Below are 20,586 nucleotides of genomic sequence, written 5' to 3' on the forward strand. Positions count from 1 at the left end.
TTTCCTTCCCTGCTATAAGGTTAACTGCTTAACAAAGGTGCTTCCAGCACCTGTTCTGCCAGCACACGAACACTTGGTCTAATGAAAATAAGAAACGGGGCACATGCCATTGATAGGTCTCTAGCTGCATATCTCCACATCCGTAGGAATTCTATACCTCAGACATCTGCTTTGATAACAATAAAATCACCCACGTACATATTACAGGAAGGGACATGTCTTTAGTTTCTTAACTTTAAGCCCAGACACTTTTGAGGTGCCACAATACCATTGCACAGGCTAACCGTCTTGCTAAGCAGATCTATTTTTAGGCGGTTTCTTTGTTATTGTATCTCGGTGCCTACTTTTTAAACTCGGGTCTACTTTCGCTGGTAGCCGAGCTTACAAGTGCTGCCACATGTCTCCTCTCGAGAGAAGTATAAATATATAATTGTTTTAGTTCCGTAACAACGATACAACGTTAACGCACACGGGCAAATAAGTCTGAAAGAAAAAAAACAAAACAAAACAAAACAAAAAAAAAACCCACAACCCCAAAAGGTAACACAGCTGCAGAAGAGCTCCGGCATCACAACTTCACCCACGCACACCTGTACGGCAAACTGCGAGCCACGCGTCCCCCCTGACACGGCCCGCGCCCCTCCTTTACAGAACGCCACCGGCCTGCCAGAGAAAAACCGGCACCCAACTTGAGCCCACGCTCGGGACCCCCGCCGCCCGACTTTCTGCCAACTCCGCCGTGCGCCCACCCGCAGCCCTCCCGGGCCAGCCTGCCGCCGAACTACCTGTAACGCAGCCCCCGCTTCCCTCACGCCCTTCCCCAGCCCCAAACCCCCCTTTTCCGAGCCCAAACCGCGGGCGCTACACCCCCCCCCCCACACACACACACGCACTCTGCGGGCAGCGGGGGAGCCGCCCCGCCGCCCCCTCCCGCCTTTTCCCCTCACGCACACACACATTTCCACACACACACACACACACCCCCCGGCTCCGCCGCCACTCACCAGCTGCGCGCCGCACACCGCCACCAGCGTGCACCGGCCGCTGCAATAGCCCATGGCTCCCGGCGTCCCGCTCCGCCGTCCCCTCAGGCGGCGGCGGCAGGAGGAGAACACCGCCCGGCCGCCGCCCGCCTCCCGCCTGCCGGCGCTCCCCAGCCCGGGACCCGCATGGGGGCGCGCCCGTTCGTTCGCCCGTTCGCTCGCTCGCTCGCCCGCCCGCTTACTCGCCCGCCCCTAGCCGCGGCCGCAGCGCTCGGCGCCCGGCGGCGGCGGGGCCGGCCGCCCCCGCGGAGAGCGGCAGAGCCGGGGGAAGGGCGGCGGCAGGTGCCTGCAGGAGCAGCCGCGCTCTGCCGAGCAGCCCCAGAGGCATCTGGGCTGCAAAGTTTGCCCCCCCTCCCCTTTCAACTCCGCTCGCAAAGCAGCCCGGCTCGCAGCCGGCTGCGGGGGGGGGGGGGGGGAAGGCGGGGAGGGGAGGAGGGAGGGACGGGGAGGCGAGGCGAGGCAGGCGGCGGTGCTGAGCTCGGTTCACGCTCGGAGAGCGGCTTCCCTCCTGCCCGCGGCACAGCCGCTCCCCCACACTCCCTCCCTCCTTCCTCCTCCTCTTCCTCCCAGCCAGCCCCGGCAGTGGAACCCCCCCCCCCCTTCTCCCAGGGGCTCCCCGGAGGGCCGGCCGCCGCTTATTGTCTGTGAGGGGCGCGGCGGGGGCGGCTTCACCCTCCGCGGGCGCCTTTTGTCTCGGCGGGACACCGCTCCGCCCGGGTTTCCCCCGCACCGCACCGAGCCCGCCGCCGCCGCCCAGGCTCACAGCCCCTCCGCTGGGGAAGCCGCGGTGCGGGGGGGGGCGTAGAGCTCGGCAGGGTCGCGGAGCGCGGCCCGCAGTCCCGGCAGGGCAGCGTTCGTTGTGGGTGGGGGGGGGACGCGGAGACGGCAGAGCGCGGTCCGCGGAGCGCAGCCCCCCCCCCCCCCCCAACCCCGCGGCTGGGCCCGCTGCTGCCGCCTGCCGGGCCGCGGTCGGCGGTGCAAGGGGGGGGGGGGGGGACGCGGAGACGGCGGTTCTGCCTTCGCCGCGGCTGCTGCCGCCGTTGACGGTCGGCACCGGGGAGAGCTCCCGGAGAGCCCCGGTCCTCCAGGCCGGCCTCCGGTCCGCACCCGTGTCCGTTCCCAGGCGGAGCAGAGGACGGAGGAGGAGGCAGATCGGGAGGGATCCGGAGCAGAGGCCGGGAGCTGCGGGGCGAGGGCTGGAAAAGAAGGAGAAGAGCGGGGAAATTTGGAGAAAAATACTAATTGGTTTCAGGGGGGCTGGTTCTGCTCACCATCGTGACGAGGAACGTTTGCGCTTAGTGGCGCGGTCCAGCCTTTCTCTGCTATCAAAGCCATGGTGAATACATAAAGTAGGTGGGAAACCGTATGTCAAGTTCTGCTGCGTCAATCCGCCTCCAAAGGCTTTTCCTTGCTGTGTCATCGGCAGCAGTCTTGACATTGCGTTCATACCGGGTCACTTTTTTGCTGAGCCGCCCATTGACAGAGGTAGTTTTAGCAGTGACAATTATGAGCTGGAGGAACGCCGCTAGGTTTTCTGAGCACACGTGGATGTTTGTTTGCAGCACAAACATTCTGTGAAACTGGACGCTCTCGGGAAGCTTAGAACCCCATGTAGTTTGTCTCTCACTTTCCGAGCGGGTCTGTCAAAATAGTTGGCAGGCTGTCAAATGGACGGTTATGATTCCTAAAATGCCTTGTAATGTAATGAGCGCTCCTCGGGGGAGCAAAACACAAACAAAGGTGACACTGGTTGTCCTCTACTCTGTAAGGACATCCTTCTGATTGTCAGCTTCTGTGCGATCGGAAACAGCATTGACCTGTCAAATCACTGGTCATGCAGAGTACCAAACACAGCGAACACATTCACTCTAGGACCTAAGGAGGCAACAGCTAGTGAGAGCTGTATCTGAGAACAAATAAAGCCGTGGAGCTGCTGAGGCTCGGAGAGCAGAGATGACCAGCAAGTGGCAGAGAATAGCTCAGGTACCTCTGGACTCAAGTAGTCTTTCTTGACTTCTTCAGCATGCCATTCATGCATTTTGCAGGAGTGACATTGGTGTGCAGGTATTAGCTGGTATTATGGTTGTTTGAACTTTAGATTTGAACTAGACAAGATGTAGCAGTAGACTCTGCGGTTGCTGTGTAATTACTCCTGTCTCATCCCAGGCATGTTAGCGTTTGTGTACTGATCTCTTCTAGTATAGTGAATCCTGCCCGACTGAGGAGCTGAGGTGGTCAAAAAAAACAATGGAAAACACTTTTTATTTACCCACAGCGATTGTCTCTGCGTAAAACTGGTGAAGTGGCAATAACGGTGTATCTGATTATCTGAGACTGGGAGCTGGGAAGCTAACAGGAGAAGGGGAAACTTGTATTCATTTAGACTCTTAAGAGGAAGCTAACGCTAGTGCTCCCCGTGTGTCCGTAACTGATCTGGTCGTTTATTACAGTGGGAGGTTTCCTAAGGAAAACGTGGGCAGTAGTGACACAGCCCAAAAGGATGATCTCCATGGACTCCTACAGCTTCCCAGAGCTCCCTGACCCTTTTCCTTTCTCAGCACCTTCTCCTATAGCTTTGCTTTTTAGTAAGAGCCTCCACTTCTTTGCCTTCTCCTGAGCTTCAAAGTAATTGTGTCTCTCTCTTCCACTCTCCTTCAGTTCCCCCTGGTCTAGGGCTTACCTTTCCACACAAGCTGCCTTTCTCCATGTCACTCCTATCCTTTCAACCTCTCCTTCCTTTGGGCTCCTCTGGGCTGCCTGTGCCCTGTTTTTCAGCAGGGGTTGGGTAGCCTTTCTTTGCTCTGTCCTACAACAGCAGATGTACGGGTACGGACGGCATTTTGTCCTGTCTTTGCATTTGGCCAGAGCTGCTTGATAAGGGCCCTCTTCGGAGCAGAATAAAGCCTCGGCAGAGGAAGTCAAAGAAGTCAGTTGTGCGAACTGCTCTGTTCCCTGACCTTTGTCTGAGCTCTGGTGCTGCCTCTGTTGCTGTTTCCCTCTGCTGCTGTTCCAGTCTTTCTACCTTTCCAAGCACGAACCTTCCCAAAAGCTGAGTATTCCTCCATCTCCGCTAAGCTTGTTGACAATAGTGACGTTTAGGTTCTCTGCGAGAGTCTCCAGCCGTAACCCACCGTTGAGGTGTCGAAGAAGATTCCTCCTCCCCGTAAGCCAACAGACTCGCCACAGTTAGGCTTGCTGCGGGCTTGCCTTTGCTTGCTCTGCGCGATCAGAGAAGCTACAAATTATATATATTGGGAGGGAAAAAGAGTTATGGTATGACTCCGTAGAGCAGGCGGGGAAGGATGAGTAAAGCACGGCCCCTGAATCCTTACTAGACTGCTCCCTGAGCGCTCGAGGTGAGCCACAGGGTTCAGCTCTCGTGAGGTCAAATGCTCAGGGCCTTTCCCAGGCCAGTCTCAGCCTGTTCTCGGGGCCCCACAGCTTCGGCGTGCGGCGAGATCAGCTGTGTACATACAGTAATATTGTTTTGTAGCTTCCCAGTTAGACTTAACAAAAGGCCTGTTGTGTGTGCTCGGTGAGTAATTTCCAAATGTTCATAACTTTGTCAAAACAAAACCAATTTTCTGCAAAGCCAGGCTGTGCAGTGCATTTCACTGAAGGTTATTCCATGCAAAATATTAACTTGCAGATTCCAGTGGTTTTACCACTTGGTTTGTAACCATAAAGAGGCCACAAAGGAGGAAAAAAAAAAAAAAAGGTAAAAATAGTTTTCCCTGTTTCCCTTCCCTCTTCTCATAATCAAGTGTAATTTTATTCTTAATTCTATAACTCATCTCTGGGAAGAGATCAGTTCCAAAATTTGTGACCGTCACGAATGACTGGAAACAGGAGGCTACAGATTCATTTTACAGTCCCAGTTACAAGACCTCGCTGCTAGTGCCTGTACACCCACGGTGTCTGCTCTTTCGAGGGGAGCGGGGAACGCGCCTTTCGACGGCATAATGGCAAAAGCCTGTGTCCCCCGCAGCGCCTTCCCTGTGATGTGACAGGGCTTACTAATCGGTTGTAAGCCTGTCCCTAGCCTGTTCCTTCCCGGAGCCTGGGGGAGCGCCTGGGGGAGAGGGGAGCCCGGGGAGGGCTGCAGCTGCCAGCCCGCTCCATCAAATCTGCGGCCCCAGGGGAGAACAAGGACTTCGAGAACAAGCCGCAGGCCAGACGAACCGGCATGAGGGGCCAGAAGCGGCTCGGGAACCGTAGAGCTTGTATATCCCTTTCCTTTAATAAAACTTTGATGTGAAATCTGTTAAAGCCAGCGCGTCACCCCGAGCATTCCAGCCGTGTAGGAGCTTGCCCGTCCCGCCGCCAGCACCCCGCCTGCCCAGGCTGTCGCAGGCGCTGGTAAATCGGCGTGGGCTCCTGCCTACTGTATCCGTTCTCATATCCAACCGGTCTGAGAACGCTCGGGGATTGATGGTGTTGTCATCAATAGTAAAGGGAAAATACTGTTTCAATTTAACCAACACCTTGTTAACAGAGCAGACCTTGCTGTGTGACGTGCGTATACATTATCTGGGGAAAAAATCAATTAGGGGGGAAAATACATGATTAAAACATAATACAAAATTATTGCAGGCTTAAGCACACTGCAGTAAGAATTCTATTCAAACCTGTAAGACTGTAGCAGTATTAAATTATTTTTTGAACCTCGTCCCTACTATGAAGATTGAGTGTCAGGTACTTTTTTTTCCTCCTGCAGGATTTCAAGACTTGATTGCCCAAATGACAGTTTACTTATTTTACTGTCACATACTTTTGTGAAATGCCATAACAAGTTGATTACAGGTTTCACATTTTGCATAGTGACAAAATCATCTGTCATATAATAGTCTGATGCCTGAAAGCCATTTAACTAAGAAGCAGTTTCTGCTGAAAATAATGATATTTGAGACATTAAGGTGGGTTTAAATGTGTGCATTTTCTAAGCAAGTCTTTGTTTTAACCGAACGAGAAGACCAGTATTATCCCTTTCAGGCATGAATTTAAGACTCGTAAAAGTCGCCAGACAACAACTAGCCAGAGGGTGAGGCAAATTAGGAGGGGCATCATTTCATGAATGAAATGAAGGATGGAAATGGGAAGCCTAGTGATACATCCCGGCTGCTGCAAAGATGACAAAGTGCTTGGCTCCTATTTGGAAAAACCCTTATTCCTACCAACCTATGCTGGAGATCTGAGGCCATGTCACGCATTCTGGCTACTGGAGAGAAAAACAGGCTCCCTTTCCCCTCTGCGCAGACATATTGACTCACTGGAACTGGTGTGAAGAGAAGAGTAAGATTTACCTTCCTTATTCAACAATATCCATACCTTAGATGAGATATAAGTCATAAAAGTAATAAAAGTAATCCATTCGTTTAATGTATTCAGTTTCCCGAGTGATCCTGAGTGACTGGATTTTGTAAATAATGTGATGTATCATTTCTACCTAGCGATGCTAACCAGTAAGGGAATTTTCCGGGCATTTTATTATAGCTAATGAGCGGCTGAAGTAGCAGCAGTAGCATTCTAACTTCTTGTGCGTGGGCAAAGGACAAGCCAGTTTTCAAAATGTGAAAGGAATAGGATGGGGAAGCTCAGCAAGCTGTTAGATTGAAGAAGAGAATGATGTGTCCCTGGCACGCTGTCATACACTGACTTTGTAGGCTATGTAGCCATCACATACCTGCCATTACGAATGCTAGTAAAAAATAATAGTAAATTATACGTGAGGCTGAACGCTGCACCTGTCTTGAGGGGTGCTGCAGCCGGGCGCTCCGCTGACCTCCTGCAGCGGGATGCAGCCCAGGGCTCCCATCGGGTACGAGCGGAGCTCAGCAGAGCAGTGCCCAAGGGCCTCTTTGACCTTCCTGGGCCACCAACTGCAGCACAACACAAGTGGCAAAAACCTGCTCTGGGGCCACAGAACAATAGCAGCCAAGTGCTGTCGCCGCGTCCTCGCTGCCGAGTTTGTTCTCCACCCAGGCTGGGGAGACAGCGAGGATGCAACGGCTCTGGCGATTCTCAGACAGCTCCACCGTCTGCGGGCGAAGGAGGAATCGGAGGGGAGGAGGGACGTCTCGCTGTGCTGTATTGCTTCACACTGGGACAGGGTTAACAAAATTGTCGTCCTGGAGGCTTACCGCCGCTCTCGGTGGACATAATTTGTACAATGTTTTTCTTGACTAACACCGTAATTTTCTGTGCCTTTCTGGGGAAAAAGAAGAGTCTAATAATGCTATCACTACTTTATTTTTAGTCGATGCTTTCTCACCTGTGGATGTTAAAGCATTGTATAGGTAAATGAATATTATTGATCCTACGTTTCAGTAGACCTGAGCACAGAGATTTGAAACACCTCATATGTTAGGTGCTTTGGACATTCCCATAGTAGATTTCTGTTATCTGTCTCCTATAAACTTGTGTAACCTTTAGCAAGTCGCTTAAACATTCTGCTTCCTATATACCTCATCTGGAAAATAACTGTGTTCTCATTTTGCCTAGGGCAAGGTAACACAAGGGAGAAAGCACTTTCCTAGCACTGGAATTTCCTTCCCCTTTTAAAATTGGCCAATGTGGAGGTCAAACTATTCTTTGTGACCATTGTTTTTTCTGTTATTTCCTTTGTTGTCATGGAATCATGGATGCATTTCCATTAAGAATATATTTTTAAGCATTCTACTATTAATGTGCTTGAAAGTTGCCTTTTCCATAAGCCACTGTCAAATCTAATTTCTATTTATTAAGTTTTTATTTAATATAATCTAGATAACAAAATATTTTAATGTCTTTTAATTGTGAAATAAACGGGCTCTGTTTTCAGCAAATATTCTGATTACCGGTGAAACTAAAATCCTGATGTTTGAAAAACACAAGGAGATTTTGGTGTGTGATGAAGCCGTGTCAGAAGTGCGATTACAGTCTTAGAAATGGAGGAAAAAAACAAAAGTCACGTGGGAAAAGGGGAAAAAAGCCTCATCTGCAAAGAAGAAACTTGATGGGCGAATAGAAAAATAGAAGGAACCCTCTTATTGCCTTTGCAGAGAGATCTCGTCACCACGGGAGCAGTTGGAAGAGCTCTCGCAGCTCTCAGCCGCAGCTAAAACCTTGATATTCTTGACAAACTACAACCCATCGAAAGAGGGCACTGGCTTCATGGATAGACACAGTACCCCAACTCGGCAGCGGCCGTTCTGGCGGGTGGCGGAGGGGATGGATGGATGGATGGATGGATGGATGGATGGATGGATGGATGCGCAGCTTTCCAGGCAGCGAGCGCCTTTGCCCACCCTGCCCGCTGCCCCGGCCAGCACAGCCGCGCTGCCGGCCCCGCTGCCGCCTTCCCCCGGCCGCCGGGGTAGGGAGGAAGCCGGCGCAGAGATATACCGAGCTGGCGCAGAGATATACCGAGCTGGCGCAGAGATATACCGAGCTGGCGCAGAGATATACCGAGCTGGTGCAGAGATACCAGATTAACGGGCTCTGCGCCGAGAGTGAAATGTAAGAAGGAAACGTGGAAGAAAGGCAGCAGGTCGAACGGTCTCTTTTGGGTTCTGATCTTGGAAAACTCTCCTGAGAGCATGAGTGGACTTGCAACTCGCGTGACAGATCAGAGAGGATAACCCCTCGTTATGTCTATTTATAACATTTTGATGGCTTTCTAGGTGAAATGGAGTCTCTCTCTTTACCCAGATTGGCCTCCTGCAAGAGGTCCTTGGTCTTCCTTGGGCTGATTTCTGATTGAACCAAACTTTGGGGGAATGCTGGTCCACACATGATTTAAAATTTTCTACAAATGAGGAATGCACAAAGTGTTATGTAATATATCCTAGGGATTCAGTAGAAGATATAATATTAAAAATTTGCATTTTAATTCTAGTCTAAATCTTATTTTTTAAGAACTGGTTCTTGCTCAACCTCTGCCTGCAGCACTGAAGATTTCCCTTCAGAAATTAAAAAAGTCAAAAGTTTTCTTCTCTCTATAAGCTTGCCTAGAGTGTTACCATTTCAATATAGCCTCTTCCTTCTGATAAGCTAAAGACCTTGGTCTCCCTGTGTCTTATACTACCAGGTAGGTTTTTCAATCCTTCACTCTCACAGTGTTTCTGGAAATCCTCCTTAGCTGTTCAATATTTTCTAGAAATGTGGGCAGCAGAAGTGAATATAGTGTATTAGCAGGGAATGTGGCATTATCAAATGCAAAAAGCCTCGTAGCGTTTTTGTTTACGTCATCTTGATGAGAGGTCCTGTCCATCTTGTGCATCTCCCACGACCTCTAGGGTCCCTTCTCTGGTTTTGTTTCCTGGGACAGGCTCCTCCATGGGTTCCCTCTGAATTACCTTGTCTGTTCTTGACTATGGGACTTCGCATTCTGCTCTGCTCAGACAAATATGTTTCTTTGTGTGCAGCTTGCCAAGTTACCCCAGTTGCATAGAAAGTAGCCAGTCCTCTTCACAACATGCCACTGAAGTTATTTTTCATCTTCGGACTATATTCATAGCAAATTTTTTTCCTTTTATGTAGAAATAATTGAAATGGTAGATAGCACAAGGTGCTATTGACATATTCAGTGGTTGTTTTCCATTTAAAATTACAATTTGAGACCTACCAGTTAGCTACCTTTTTGACTACCTTAATATGCTCTGTGTTGACTTTTCATCATTCTAGTTTTCTTCATCGAACCGTCATCAAAATGAGCTCACAAAAGTCTAAACTTTTTAAACCAAGGCACCGTCATCATCCAAACTTGTAATCACATCAATAAAAGCCATCAAGTTAGCTTGACAAGATCTGTTTTCCATAAACTCATGTTGATCAGCATTAATTATATTATCCCTCTTTAATTCTTTATTAATTGGGTCTTATATCAGCTATTTCATCATTTTGCTTCCGATCAATGTTAGACTGACAGGTATATAATTGTCCAGGTCATCTCATTTACCCCTTTAAAATATTGGCACAACATTAGCTTTCCCTCTTTTCTCTGGGGCTTTTCTGGTGCTCCAACTCTTATTGAAAATCAACATTAATGGTCCAGAGAATTTCTTTGCCAGGTTTTTCTAAAACTCCTCAGTGAAAGTCATCTGGACCTTTTTATTTGGAAATGTGTGCTGTTAGTAACTGCCTTTTAATTCTCTGGAGTGACCACTGGAATGGAAAGCATTTCAGCATTACTTTATGATAAAATTTCTACATTTTCCCCTCCTAAACACAGAACGGAGCTATGCACTGAGCACACGTGGCTCGCCTGCATTCTTTAGTCTGTGATTCCCACCTACTAGTACAAAGCCAATATTGTTCTTCTCTTTTATTTGCTTTTAATATCCTTTTAAAAAGCCCAAATAGTCTCTCTTCCTATTGACCTTAACAGCCATGGCAGGTCTTATTGCCTTTTCACTTTTGTAATTGATTCATCTTGATTTACTTGGATCTGGTGAGGTCCATTATAAAATGATTGTGTATTCTTTTACTTTTGTTTCCTTTATCTATTTTCTCCAGTTCCTACTTCAATGTATGCTCATTATACTGTGGTACTCTTTTTTTTTTTTCCCCCTCCATTCAATTTGGTTCTTAATTGCTCTCAACTCTCTGAAATCAACCCATTTAAAGCAATACACAAACAGTGCTGGCTGGGCTTTGTTCTCTGTGCAAACAGCAAATCTAGGAATTTGCGTAAATGTAACCATGATTTTTTTATCTAGTAATATGTGAGAAATTTTCACCTATAACTTTTTGAAATTCTAGAGAAGTTTTAACACTGGCATCAGAAGTTCCTCAGCGTATGTCACTCAGGCTGAAGTCCCTCTGATAACACAGCCACTTATTCCTCCTGCATTATAGACAGGTACTCAGCTGAGCACCTGGCTTCCCACTGCAATATGGTAACTTGCAGCAAATCCCAGCTGGTACTTTGCACTTTGCCAGTCAAATTTACCCATAAACCTTCAATATTGATCGCTTCTACGCTGTCAGCACTTGGAAAGAGGTAGTGCCATTTTTGACATGAAGTGTCATTTTCCACTCCTTCTCCCCGCTTCATCTTTCCTAAATGGATTACGACCGGTGATTTCAACATTCCAGTCATGCAGATCACCCAAGCAAGTCTCAGTAATGCCAATGAGGAGAAATTCATGCTCTTAAATGAGCCATTCCAATTCTTGTTTATTCACCAGGCTCCTAGCCTTGGAGTGTAGGCAATTAAAGATTTTTTTTTTTCTTCTTCACATCCCTTGGAGCTTTGATTAATTTTGTTCTTGGTGTCTTGATTTTGTGCTAAGTGACTGCTCTGTTCCCCTCCCCCCCTCCGTCCTCCCCTTTTGTTATTAGTTTATCATCCTCAGGCAACATTTGCTAAAGGACCCCGGTGCCTTGCTGCCTGGTAAAACGCGCAGTGGAAGTTAGATGTTCCCAATGCAACGCATGTCAAGAGGCTAAAAGCAAATTCCCAACAGCAAGAGCAGAGTGCTGCCAAAGATAGTCAGTAGGAATTTCTCCAGAATCGGGCATCTTCTTCCACCATGATTCACACCCCTTAAACATCCTTTAGGATATAATTTCCCATTATGTTTCTGCTAGTAGTGAGACCAGTTGAAGAAGTTCCCACTTTCCCCCGTGACCGAGGCCTCACCCACGATTGCCCCCCTTCCCAGAGACGCTGTACAACTCCACAGGGACGCAGGCTGTCAGCATCAGAGCCGTGAAGAGATCCAGCTTTCCAAAAGCCCTCCTCCGCGGCAGGCTGGGAGGGTGGGAAAGCCTGCGGGAGAGCCGGACGGCGAGCACGCAGGTGGGAGCGGGGTCCCTGTTCGTCCTTGTCCCAGCCCCGCAGGGGCAGGGTCGGTTGCCAGAAGTCCCCTGGTCGGAGCGGCAGAGGCAGGAGCCGTGCCTTCCCCTCCGCACGGTGACCGCGGGGGGAAAGCAGCGCTCGGGGGCACCGTCTGAATTTGCAGGTCCTCCTGGCTCTTGGGTGGGAGTCCCCGGCACTCTCCGATGGGGAGGACGTAGGCAACGAGGTCTCTTTTGGGTGATGCTCCTCTCCCGTGCCCAGAAAGCTGCTGCGGAGAGCACAGGACCAGCTTCCAGCCGTGTGATTAACGCAGTTCACAGAGAGTAGGGGAAGGGCTTTAGTGGATCGGGGTTTGCTCACTGGCTTAAAAAGTTTATCAAACAGCAGTGTCGCGTTTTGTGTCTCGGCACTGGGGTAACTGCAAACTATGCTGTGGTTTATATGTGCTACTTGAAGAAGATCCTTTCCATTTATCTTTCATGAATGGTGATTTTCTTCAGCTATAAAGCTGACACAGAGATTTGAGACAGATTTAATACGTGGAGATGATAGTAGCAAGATGTTGTTGTGCTAAAAGAAGATACATGTTGGAAAAATATTAACCTTTACAGACCACTAAATGTATATTAGTTTAGTTATAATAATAACCCCCAAACTATTTTTTTTTTTCAGATTAATTTTCTTTTTCTGTCAGAGTGAAATAAGGAAAGTTTAGGTCAAACAGTTCCTCGGGACAGGAATTAGATCTTTTGGTGGAAGGTAGCTATAACAAAGCTGTAAAAAAACTATCATCTCATCATAAAAACTGTGAAGTAAACCTCTTCTCTGCTATCACCAACCTACCAGAGAGCCGTGAAGGTAGATTAAGCTTTGATCTTTAATTATGATTCTTTTTTCTTTATAGTAATGAGCTCCTGAAGTTTCTGCCAAGCTGATTATTTAGAAGTAACAGTCTCTGATTATTTTTAGAAATTTAGGGTCTATTTTGTCCTCTCGCTTATCCCATTAGCTTCTCCTTCTTTAAACCTTTCTTTAAAATTAATCTCTGCCATGCTTTTTCCAACATGAAACATAGATCTCACAAACCGCTGAGACACACGTAAGCTTAACAAGCAACTGCCTGAACAGCGTAGCCTGATATTACCAATTCCAGTTCGTTTTATGAAATACTTTTGTTCTAAGTTGTGCTTTAAATCTAAATTGAATTTTCAGGACAGAGATTGGGCCTTTAACTGTATCATAAAATGTTTAATACATTTGGGCATTTAAAAAATGAACATTAAAAAGGCTAGAACGTTAAAGAACTGTGTTCTTTAAGCTCCTATTTTGTGTATCCTGTTAAGATTTATTGCAGATTTTTTCAGTTGCTCTTAAACTCACTGAGCATTTCAAAGGGATTTAATTTCTTTTTTTTTTCTTCAGCTGCAGCAGTGTTTTGGGGTTGTGTGGTGGGTTTTTGGTAGCGGGGCAGGGGCCGCAGGGCCGGCTCCTGTGAGAAGCTTCTAGAAGGTTCCCCGGCTCCAAGTCGGACCCGACTCTGGCCCAGGCTGAGCCCGTCAGTGACGGCGGTCGTGCCTCTGGGAGAATGGATTTAAGAGGGGGAACCTGCAGCGGGGCAGGAGATTGGGATGTGAGAGAAACCCCTGTGCAGATACCCCCAGGTCAGTGAGGAAGGAGGGGGAGGAGATGCACCGGAGGAGGGGATTTGGACGAGAAAGGTTTGTCAGTTCCTGCAGCCACCAGATCTGGGGCTTTATTGTGGTTGTTTCTACATTTAGTAACTTTTTCTTTGAGATTTGTTGTTGCTCCCTTCTCCCTATGCCTTTTACTGATGGTCCAGGATATTTCTTTACGTTCCTCCCTGGAGAGAGCCATCTTCCTTGAGAGACCTGTTTCACTCTCTTTGTGGATGCAAATCACCTATCTCTATTTTTGTGTTTAGGACATTATGTGTGTTGTTTCTTGTTCAGTATTTAAGTTCTTGAGGTACATTTCAATCCCTCATGCCTTCACCCAACAATACCTATATAGCTCCCATGTGTTCCCCATCCATCTCTCCAGCCAGTGACTGAGTATTACTCTCCCATGCACCTGTACTAGGAGCACCACAGACCAAGTAGCCTAACTTTGACTCGAACACTTCTCAGCAAATAAGAATTTTACCAGCATTTTCCTACAGTTCCCTGGAAATAATAAAAAAACTTTCTCTTTTTGACTCACCCTCAAGAAACAGTGTGGTAGATGATAGCAAATAAGATGGTAAATAATGGAAAAGAAAAGACCATTTATTTCTGAGGATAAGAGTTCAGTAGTATTTCTACCATTGCATTCAGTAAAAGTCCAAAATGAATCTCCCTTTCAGTCTGTTTCTCAGGATTATTTTGCCTAAGAAGGTTTAACCAGCCTGGAGTAATCTTTCGCTACTCATTAGGAAGATTTCACATAAATAAATCATCTGTAGTAAAACTACATTCTCCAATCACATTTTGTTCCTGTTCCTGTTCTTCCTTTTTTCTTTATCACTTTTTCTTCAGCTGTTTTACTCCCTGACACTGTTCTTTTCACACATATTGACTCAGTTTCTTTTTGCTCTCACTGCCTGTAGGTGTTGATTCTGTCACTGAGCTTTCTTCACTTCAACGAAGTTCGTTCTTCACTTGCTAAATTCCATTCCATACCCCAAACTTTAAGAACTCTGCAGTTCATTTGCGGAAAATTCCGGCAGGAAACTCTCAAGGTGAACTTTTTGCTAGTCCTGGGGCTTTCTTCCCAGTTTATTTGTTTTTCTTGACTCTCAAAACATTAGTTGGAGCATTCTGATCATTGCTTGAATGGCACTGGGGGAAAAAGTCACTGCAGCTGTGCATTCAACATGTGGCTACAGGCTAAAACAGAAGAAGACTCAGAGGTACTGGAAATTCTTCTCGCTTCTGCTATTTTCCCATTATATCAGCGTGATCAAAAAAATATTGAAAGTACAGTCAAGAAATGAAGATACTTAAGTCATGCAGGTTTTGTCATTGCCCAAGTTCCCTATTATAAGGGAGTCTTAAACTTGATTCTCTTTGTAGCTTTCTTTTTAATTATCTAAAAATGAGATGGGATATGAAATGTAATTGAAAAAAACAAGTATCGGAAGTGAACACCCAAGGTATAAATCTTCATTTTTCTCCTTATAGTAAGCAACTTTTCCTGCAAATATGCAAAGTAATAAAGTTATAACATAAGAATAAACAATCTTGTTCTCCATGCCCTCTGCAAACTATATTACTAAAGCCACTTTCATTTCATCAAACAAGATTCTAGGAGTGGATAGAGCTGACTGGGATAATGCAAATCATTGTGAATAAAGGAATACGATCAGTGTTACTTTTTTTTTAACACTGGCTTGTACGAGTTGAATTCATTTCTCTCCAAATTTGCCGGCTTTATCTCTCCTTGATGTGCTTATTTGGGATGATTCACTCAAGGTGATCTTTTTACAGCGTACATATGGCAGCCACCATCTCGGTCAACACAGTGGGGCTGTTTTAAGAACTATTACCTAACCAGAAGCATATTCAGTCCGTCAGACCATAGGCTTCCCTCCTCTCCCTCCTATCTCTGCACATCCACCCCACACACCGTGCAATCGGCTTACGGATACATCAATTGCACAGCACTAATCCGCTCCCCTGGGGTCTGCGGCTTTCGCAAAGGAGTAAGACCTTCTTTTTGCATTTTACAGATGTAAATGGAGCTCAGCCTCCCACCCCTTTCCTCTCTCGATTATTCCTTTCATGCAGGCCCACACCATTTTTAACACCATTGCAGCCGACTGAAACTTCTGATGCACGGTTACGCCGTCGAGTGCCGGGGAGCAGAGAGCGGCTCTGCGCGTGCGGTGGGCACGGCTTTGGGTTCTGAGCTAACCTGCCCGCAGCTCCACAGAGCCGGCAGCTAGCACCTGCTTTTCCTTGGTCCACGGGCTCTTCGATTAGCTCAGATGAACGCCCAGCGGAGGGGAAACGTGACTTCTGGGTGGTACAGGCTAACACTCGCTGTTAGCCTCTATGTACCGCATAGGGATTCTAAGGCTGCACAGAGAAATGAGTAAAAAACTGGGTCTCAGAGAAGCACGCTGTCTTCGGGGGCTAGTCACGCGACATCTGGGCTTAAAAGGGGGTACCTCAGCTGTTGTCTGTATTGAAAATCCTAATCCTGCCCGTAATAATAACCTGTGCATGTTTCTTTTTCTCCTTCTTGTTCATACAAATGGAGTAAATAGACAGAGGCGAGAAAATGGAAACGCAGAGGGGTTGAGGTGTGTAAGTACTAAAAAGCTACCCGGATTTCTTCAGTTTGTGAGCTGAGATGCATAGGCATTCGAAATTGACTCCATTCATTGTCCTATATCCAGCTGGTATATTTTAAATATGGATGGACAACAGAGCATAAATACGTTGTGCATGTGCATTCTGACAGCACATATATCAGAAGAAAGTTTCACTAAAAAGTGCGTAAAACAATTGTCACAAAACCATTTTTTTTGTATCACAGCTAGTCATCTGCCAGCAAGATGCCAGAAAGAGTGTTAAAAATACTGTATATATTCAGCTCAAAGTGTGTTTACATTTGCAATATGTTCTTTTATGTGAAAGAACAGAGACAGAATGAAAGGAGAATCCTCCCCTTGGTAATGACTATTTTAATGTCTGCCCAAAGCTTTGTAAATAATGCAGCACTATAAAATTTAGTCATAAGAAGTAATCATTGTCTCTCAATAAAACAGAATAATTTTTCCATTTGACCTGCCCTATAAATGTCTATAAACATTGTATTTATCTTTAAGAGTGTTCCTTCTATTCATGTTCTAATACAAGCAATGTGAAGATTTAGAACATCTCAGAAAGTTACCGTATAGTATACCTCCTGGTTCCCTGGTTTTTCCAAAAACGGCAGTCCTGAACGGGGATTTTTAATCTTCCAACTGATTGGGTCAACGTCACAGAACAAATAGGCTGTCAAAACTTCTTTTGATTACTTCTGTAAACTTCCCTCATTAGCGAGATGCTGAGAGATATATTAGTGAAAAATACTCCTGTTCAAACAGGCCAAAACCTCTTTTCATGATGAGAAAACAGTGGAGGAGTACATTTTATCTTAAATCAGAAGACTTTTAAGCATGGCTTATTCATTAAAAAAAAAAAAAAGGCAGCAGGTGATTATTAAGCAATTTTATATTACACTGTCTTGCGAGAGAGGTGATGACTAATGACTGATATATTCTCAAGGAATTTTATCTTCTTGTTTATACGGAGTGTGCTGCTGTTATTTGGTCACAAGATGTGACACATGCTCCGTGTGCCAAACTGGGAAATATTTGCATTCTGTTTGTTGGCATAGTGAATAACAGTGCATTTTGTGTGATGAATTACTTACAGCTGGCTGAGATCAAAAGTTTTAATGTAGGAAAGGAAAACAGTAGCAAACCTAGCGTGATACACTACTGAATACCAACGTAACAAAGGATGCCTCTGGGACTTCCTCCGGGATTTTAATTCTCAGGTCAATCTTAAAATGAAATATACATTAAAAAGCTTAAAGGCTTCCATTTGCAGAACGCAATGAATGATGAGGTGGAAGTCGTGAGTGCTGCATTATGACTCGGGCTTGGAGTCCTGATTTACAGAAAGCAAAGCCCAAGCGTAGATGCGTCAGGTTGTCCTGGTGGGGCAAGAGAAGGGCGTGCACCCACTTTTCTCCAAGCTTTTCTTCTCCCCCCCACACTTCCACCCAGGCTCCAGTTTCCCTCCAAAAGAAATCCGAGTGCGCTTTCCAGATGGGATCTCTGATGCACTCCAAGCAATACCAGCCAGCACGTTGCAGGCCTCAGGGCTCAGCACGCTGTGGAGCAGAAGGCAGCAGAGATGCACCCCAGAGAAGTCATTAAGTCATGCCTGTGTGGGGTGTTTTAGGGAGTTGCAAGTGTAGGTGAGACAGCATACTGAAAAGTCTTGCTTTACTGTTACCGTCTGAAGATTTTATGGGTCTGTTTTGCGTTAATGGTGGTAACCAGAGGGAACAACCTGGGCTGCTAATCAAGAGTTTTGATTTGCAGTGCCCTACCTCCAAGAGTACTGAGAACACCAATAGCTTCAGAAAGAGCCTTGGTAAAAGGGCTGAAAGAGGTCGTCTGTGTACAGATCACATAATAGAGATATAAGCAATAGTTTCTTAGATACCACAAAGAGTAGATTGTCTGAAATCTTGCTAGTAGCTACTTCCCTGCAGTCTTCCGTTGGCATGTATATGAAGATGGAAACAGAGAATCAAAAAATGTTCTTCTGCAATTAGTCTTATGAATTTCATTTAGAAAAGTATAATGGATGATTGTTGTCTTATAAAGTGTGAGCCAATGAGGAAAATATGATTGAACGTCTCTTGTACAGAGTATGGACAAATAACTTTCCCCCCCCCCCTTAATCACGTAGTTCATACTGTAGCTTGTAGCTACTAGATCTCGTGTGACTAATCTGGAGAAACAGCTACGTACTACTCTGTTGTCAAGGAAACTGTCCTAATCACCAGTTATACCATAGTAGTAAGACATTTCTCCTGTTCATGGTAAAAATGGGCCATTCTGCAAAGAGATGACAGAAAGGGGAAAACCAGCTGTAACAAACCATTGACTAGAGTCTTTATCTGGGAGGGAAGATACTTCCAGCTTCTGGTTCCTGCTCCAAATACTGTTGGTGTATTTTTATCCTATTATTATTAAATACAGAGTCTTGGGAGCTGGGAGGTCTAAATCTCCAATTCTATGCTGAGGACTATGTTGGATTTCAACTACAATTTTACATTAGGGACCTCAAACCCTGCCTAAATAATTTGAAAATAGCTGGAATATAATCACAGTGGGTTTTTTCTCAATAGATATGATATAATTACTTCTAAACCAAAGAGAAATAAAATTATATAATCATTTTGTAAGAGAAAAATATAAACAGGAACTGAAAAAGTTATCTACATTGTCAACAGCTAAAGTTAGTAAGATGACTCCTACTGAATCAGTGGTAAGTCAGCCTTTTTCTAAAATAAAAGCTCAGAAGAAGTAGAATAAATGACATACTCATGATATAGGAGACAATACATTTTGCGGACACCACTGAGGACGTACATAGTTTCATTTGGGGAACAGTATAATACAATATAACCCATAGAGGGTAACAGCCTGATTTTCATTATTCTTCAAAGGAGGAAGGGTGTCAGTAGGCAACAAAGCAGATATGCCATTTTAATACTGCATCTAGGAAGGGAAACAGATCTTTGCTTGACATATGTACAGAACATGCATTAACAGGGACATAATTACTGCTGTCCTGGCTACACTTGAAATACTGTGACCAGTTCTGGGCATCTCTATATTAGGAATATATTGGAAAAAAAATTGAAGGCAGCTCTGAGAAGCAGCTTAAAAAGTTTTTGGACAGCTTTGAAAGAAAAGTCGCCAAGAAAAAGTCAAAGATCATATACAGTATGCATGTAGAAATAAGGACATCCAGATAATTCAGCAGCACTGAAAATCTGACCAGTATAAATACCAAATTTAACTCAGAATTCAGGGTTTTTTTCCCCAAAAGTCTTAAAGAGTCTAAATATCTGGAACCTAATCCAGTAAGGGTGGACATCGATGCAAATCTTTCAATAGACTGCAGTAGACCCACTGTAAAACTCCAAAATGGAATTGAATGTTTTAGATGCTTGTAGAGAAAAGAAAAATCTTAAATTAGACCGGAGTCTCATGTTCCAGCTGTGTTTATCTCTGAGTTTCACGGATGAGAACTTTATCTCCTCACTTGTGTATACTCTGATTTTGTAAATGAAGATCCAAATGAATTTAGAAAGACACTTTGATATGTGAGAGTGAAAGATCTGCTGCTTTAAAGAAACAGCCCTTCAGACAAAAGTCAAAGGAACGCAATAATGTTTTCAACGTTTTTTTCCAGATGTAACTACACTGAGCAATGGGTTATTATTAGACAAATTGAGGTAATTCTGGGAGTTATCTGACAAAAAAAAGATCTCTGAAAAATCATCTTACGGTATCTCTGCAGTCAACAGATACCTGATAATTACAATGAAAAGAAGCTGTAGAAGAATTTCTTCCTCAAGTAGACTCCATGTTAACTACACAGACTAGCTTTCTATTGACTATAAAACCAGTTTGTTTAGAGTGACTATTTCATATATAGACACCTACCTTGTGGGCAGTTAAAGATGGTCAGGGAAAGATGCTGAATCTGAGAAAACAGCATTACTGAATTAGGGTTATGTATATGGGATAAAGAAGGCAACCTTTCTCATGTTCTCTGCTTTAAAACTAGGAAAATAAAATGTCAGGAGAGAAATCACAGGGAAGTTATCGTGAATATAAATGCCTTTCAGTCAGTAGAGCATCAATGGAACTAATATAGGAGCTTGGATGTTTTCCTTTCAGGTCAATTGGCTGCAATCTGGCTTCACTCAACTTCTCCCTGTGTGCTGAGATCAGATATTTTCTCTCTAAATAGGCTCAGGTCAGTCTTCTTGCTTTACTGTATGCAAGCATATACTAAGACAAGGGAGTCTTTGCATTACGCTATTCTTGGATTAGGAGTGGTAAGTACAGGAAAAAAATGCCTATACAGGTCACATTTACTCAGATGTATTGCCAAGCCCTGTAGTGTTCATGCTCCTGTAATACGGTCCGGAAGAAAATGTCTACTTCTTGAGAAAGGA

The 20,586-nt window shown here is 45.5% G+C and overlaps 1 protein-coding gene across 3 annotated transcripts in view; it reads right to left on the reverse strand.

The window, feature by feature from the left end:
• NKAIN2 (sodium/potassium transporting ATPase interacting 2) overlaps positions 1-1,539 on the reverse strand; it is a 569,020-nt gene extending 567,481 nt beyond the window's left edge. The window contains exon 1 of one of the 3 annotated variants that reach the window (XR_003921409.1): positions 1,005-1,525. Coding sequence is in view for 2 of the 3 variants with exons in the window: in XM_030000711.1 (XP_029856571.1) it covers positions 1,005-1,058 (54 nt within the window). In the remaining variant the exon portion in view is untranslated. Of the gene's footprint in view, positions 1-1,004 lie in introns of all 3 variants that reach the window. The other 2 variants (XM_030000711.1, XM_041120375.1) reach the window with 2 other exon arrangements.
• Between the last annotated feature and the right edge of the window lie 19,047 nt (positions 1,540-20,586).

This window comes from Aquila chrysaetos, chromosome 2, assembly GCF_900496995.4.
Source record: "Aquila chrysaetos chrysaetos chromosome 2, bAquChr1.4, whole genome shotgun sequence".
Classification (NCBI taxonomy): domain Eukaryota; kingdom Metazoa; phylum Chordata; class Aves; order Accipitriformes; family Accipitridae; genus Aquila; species Aquila chrysaetos.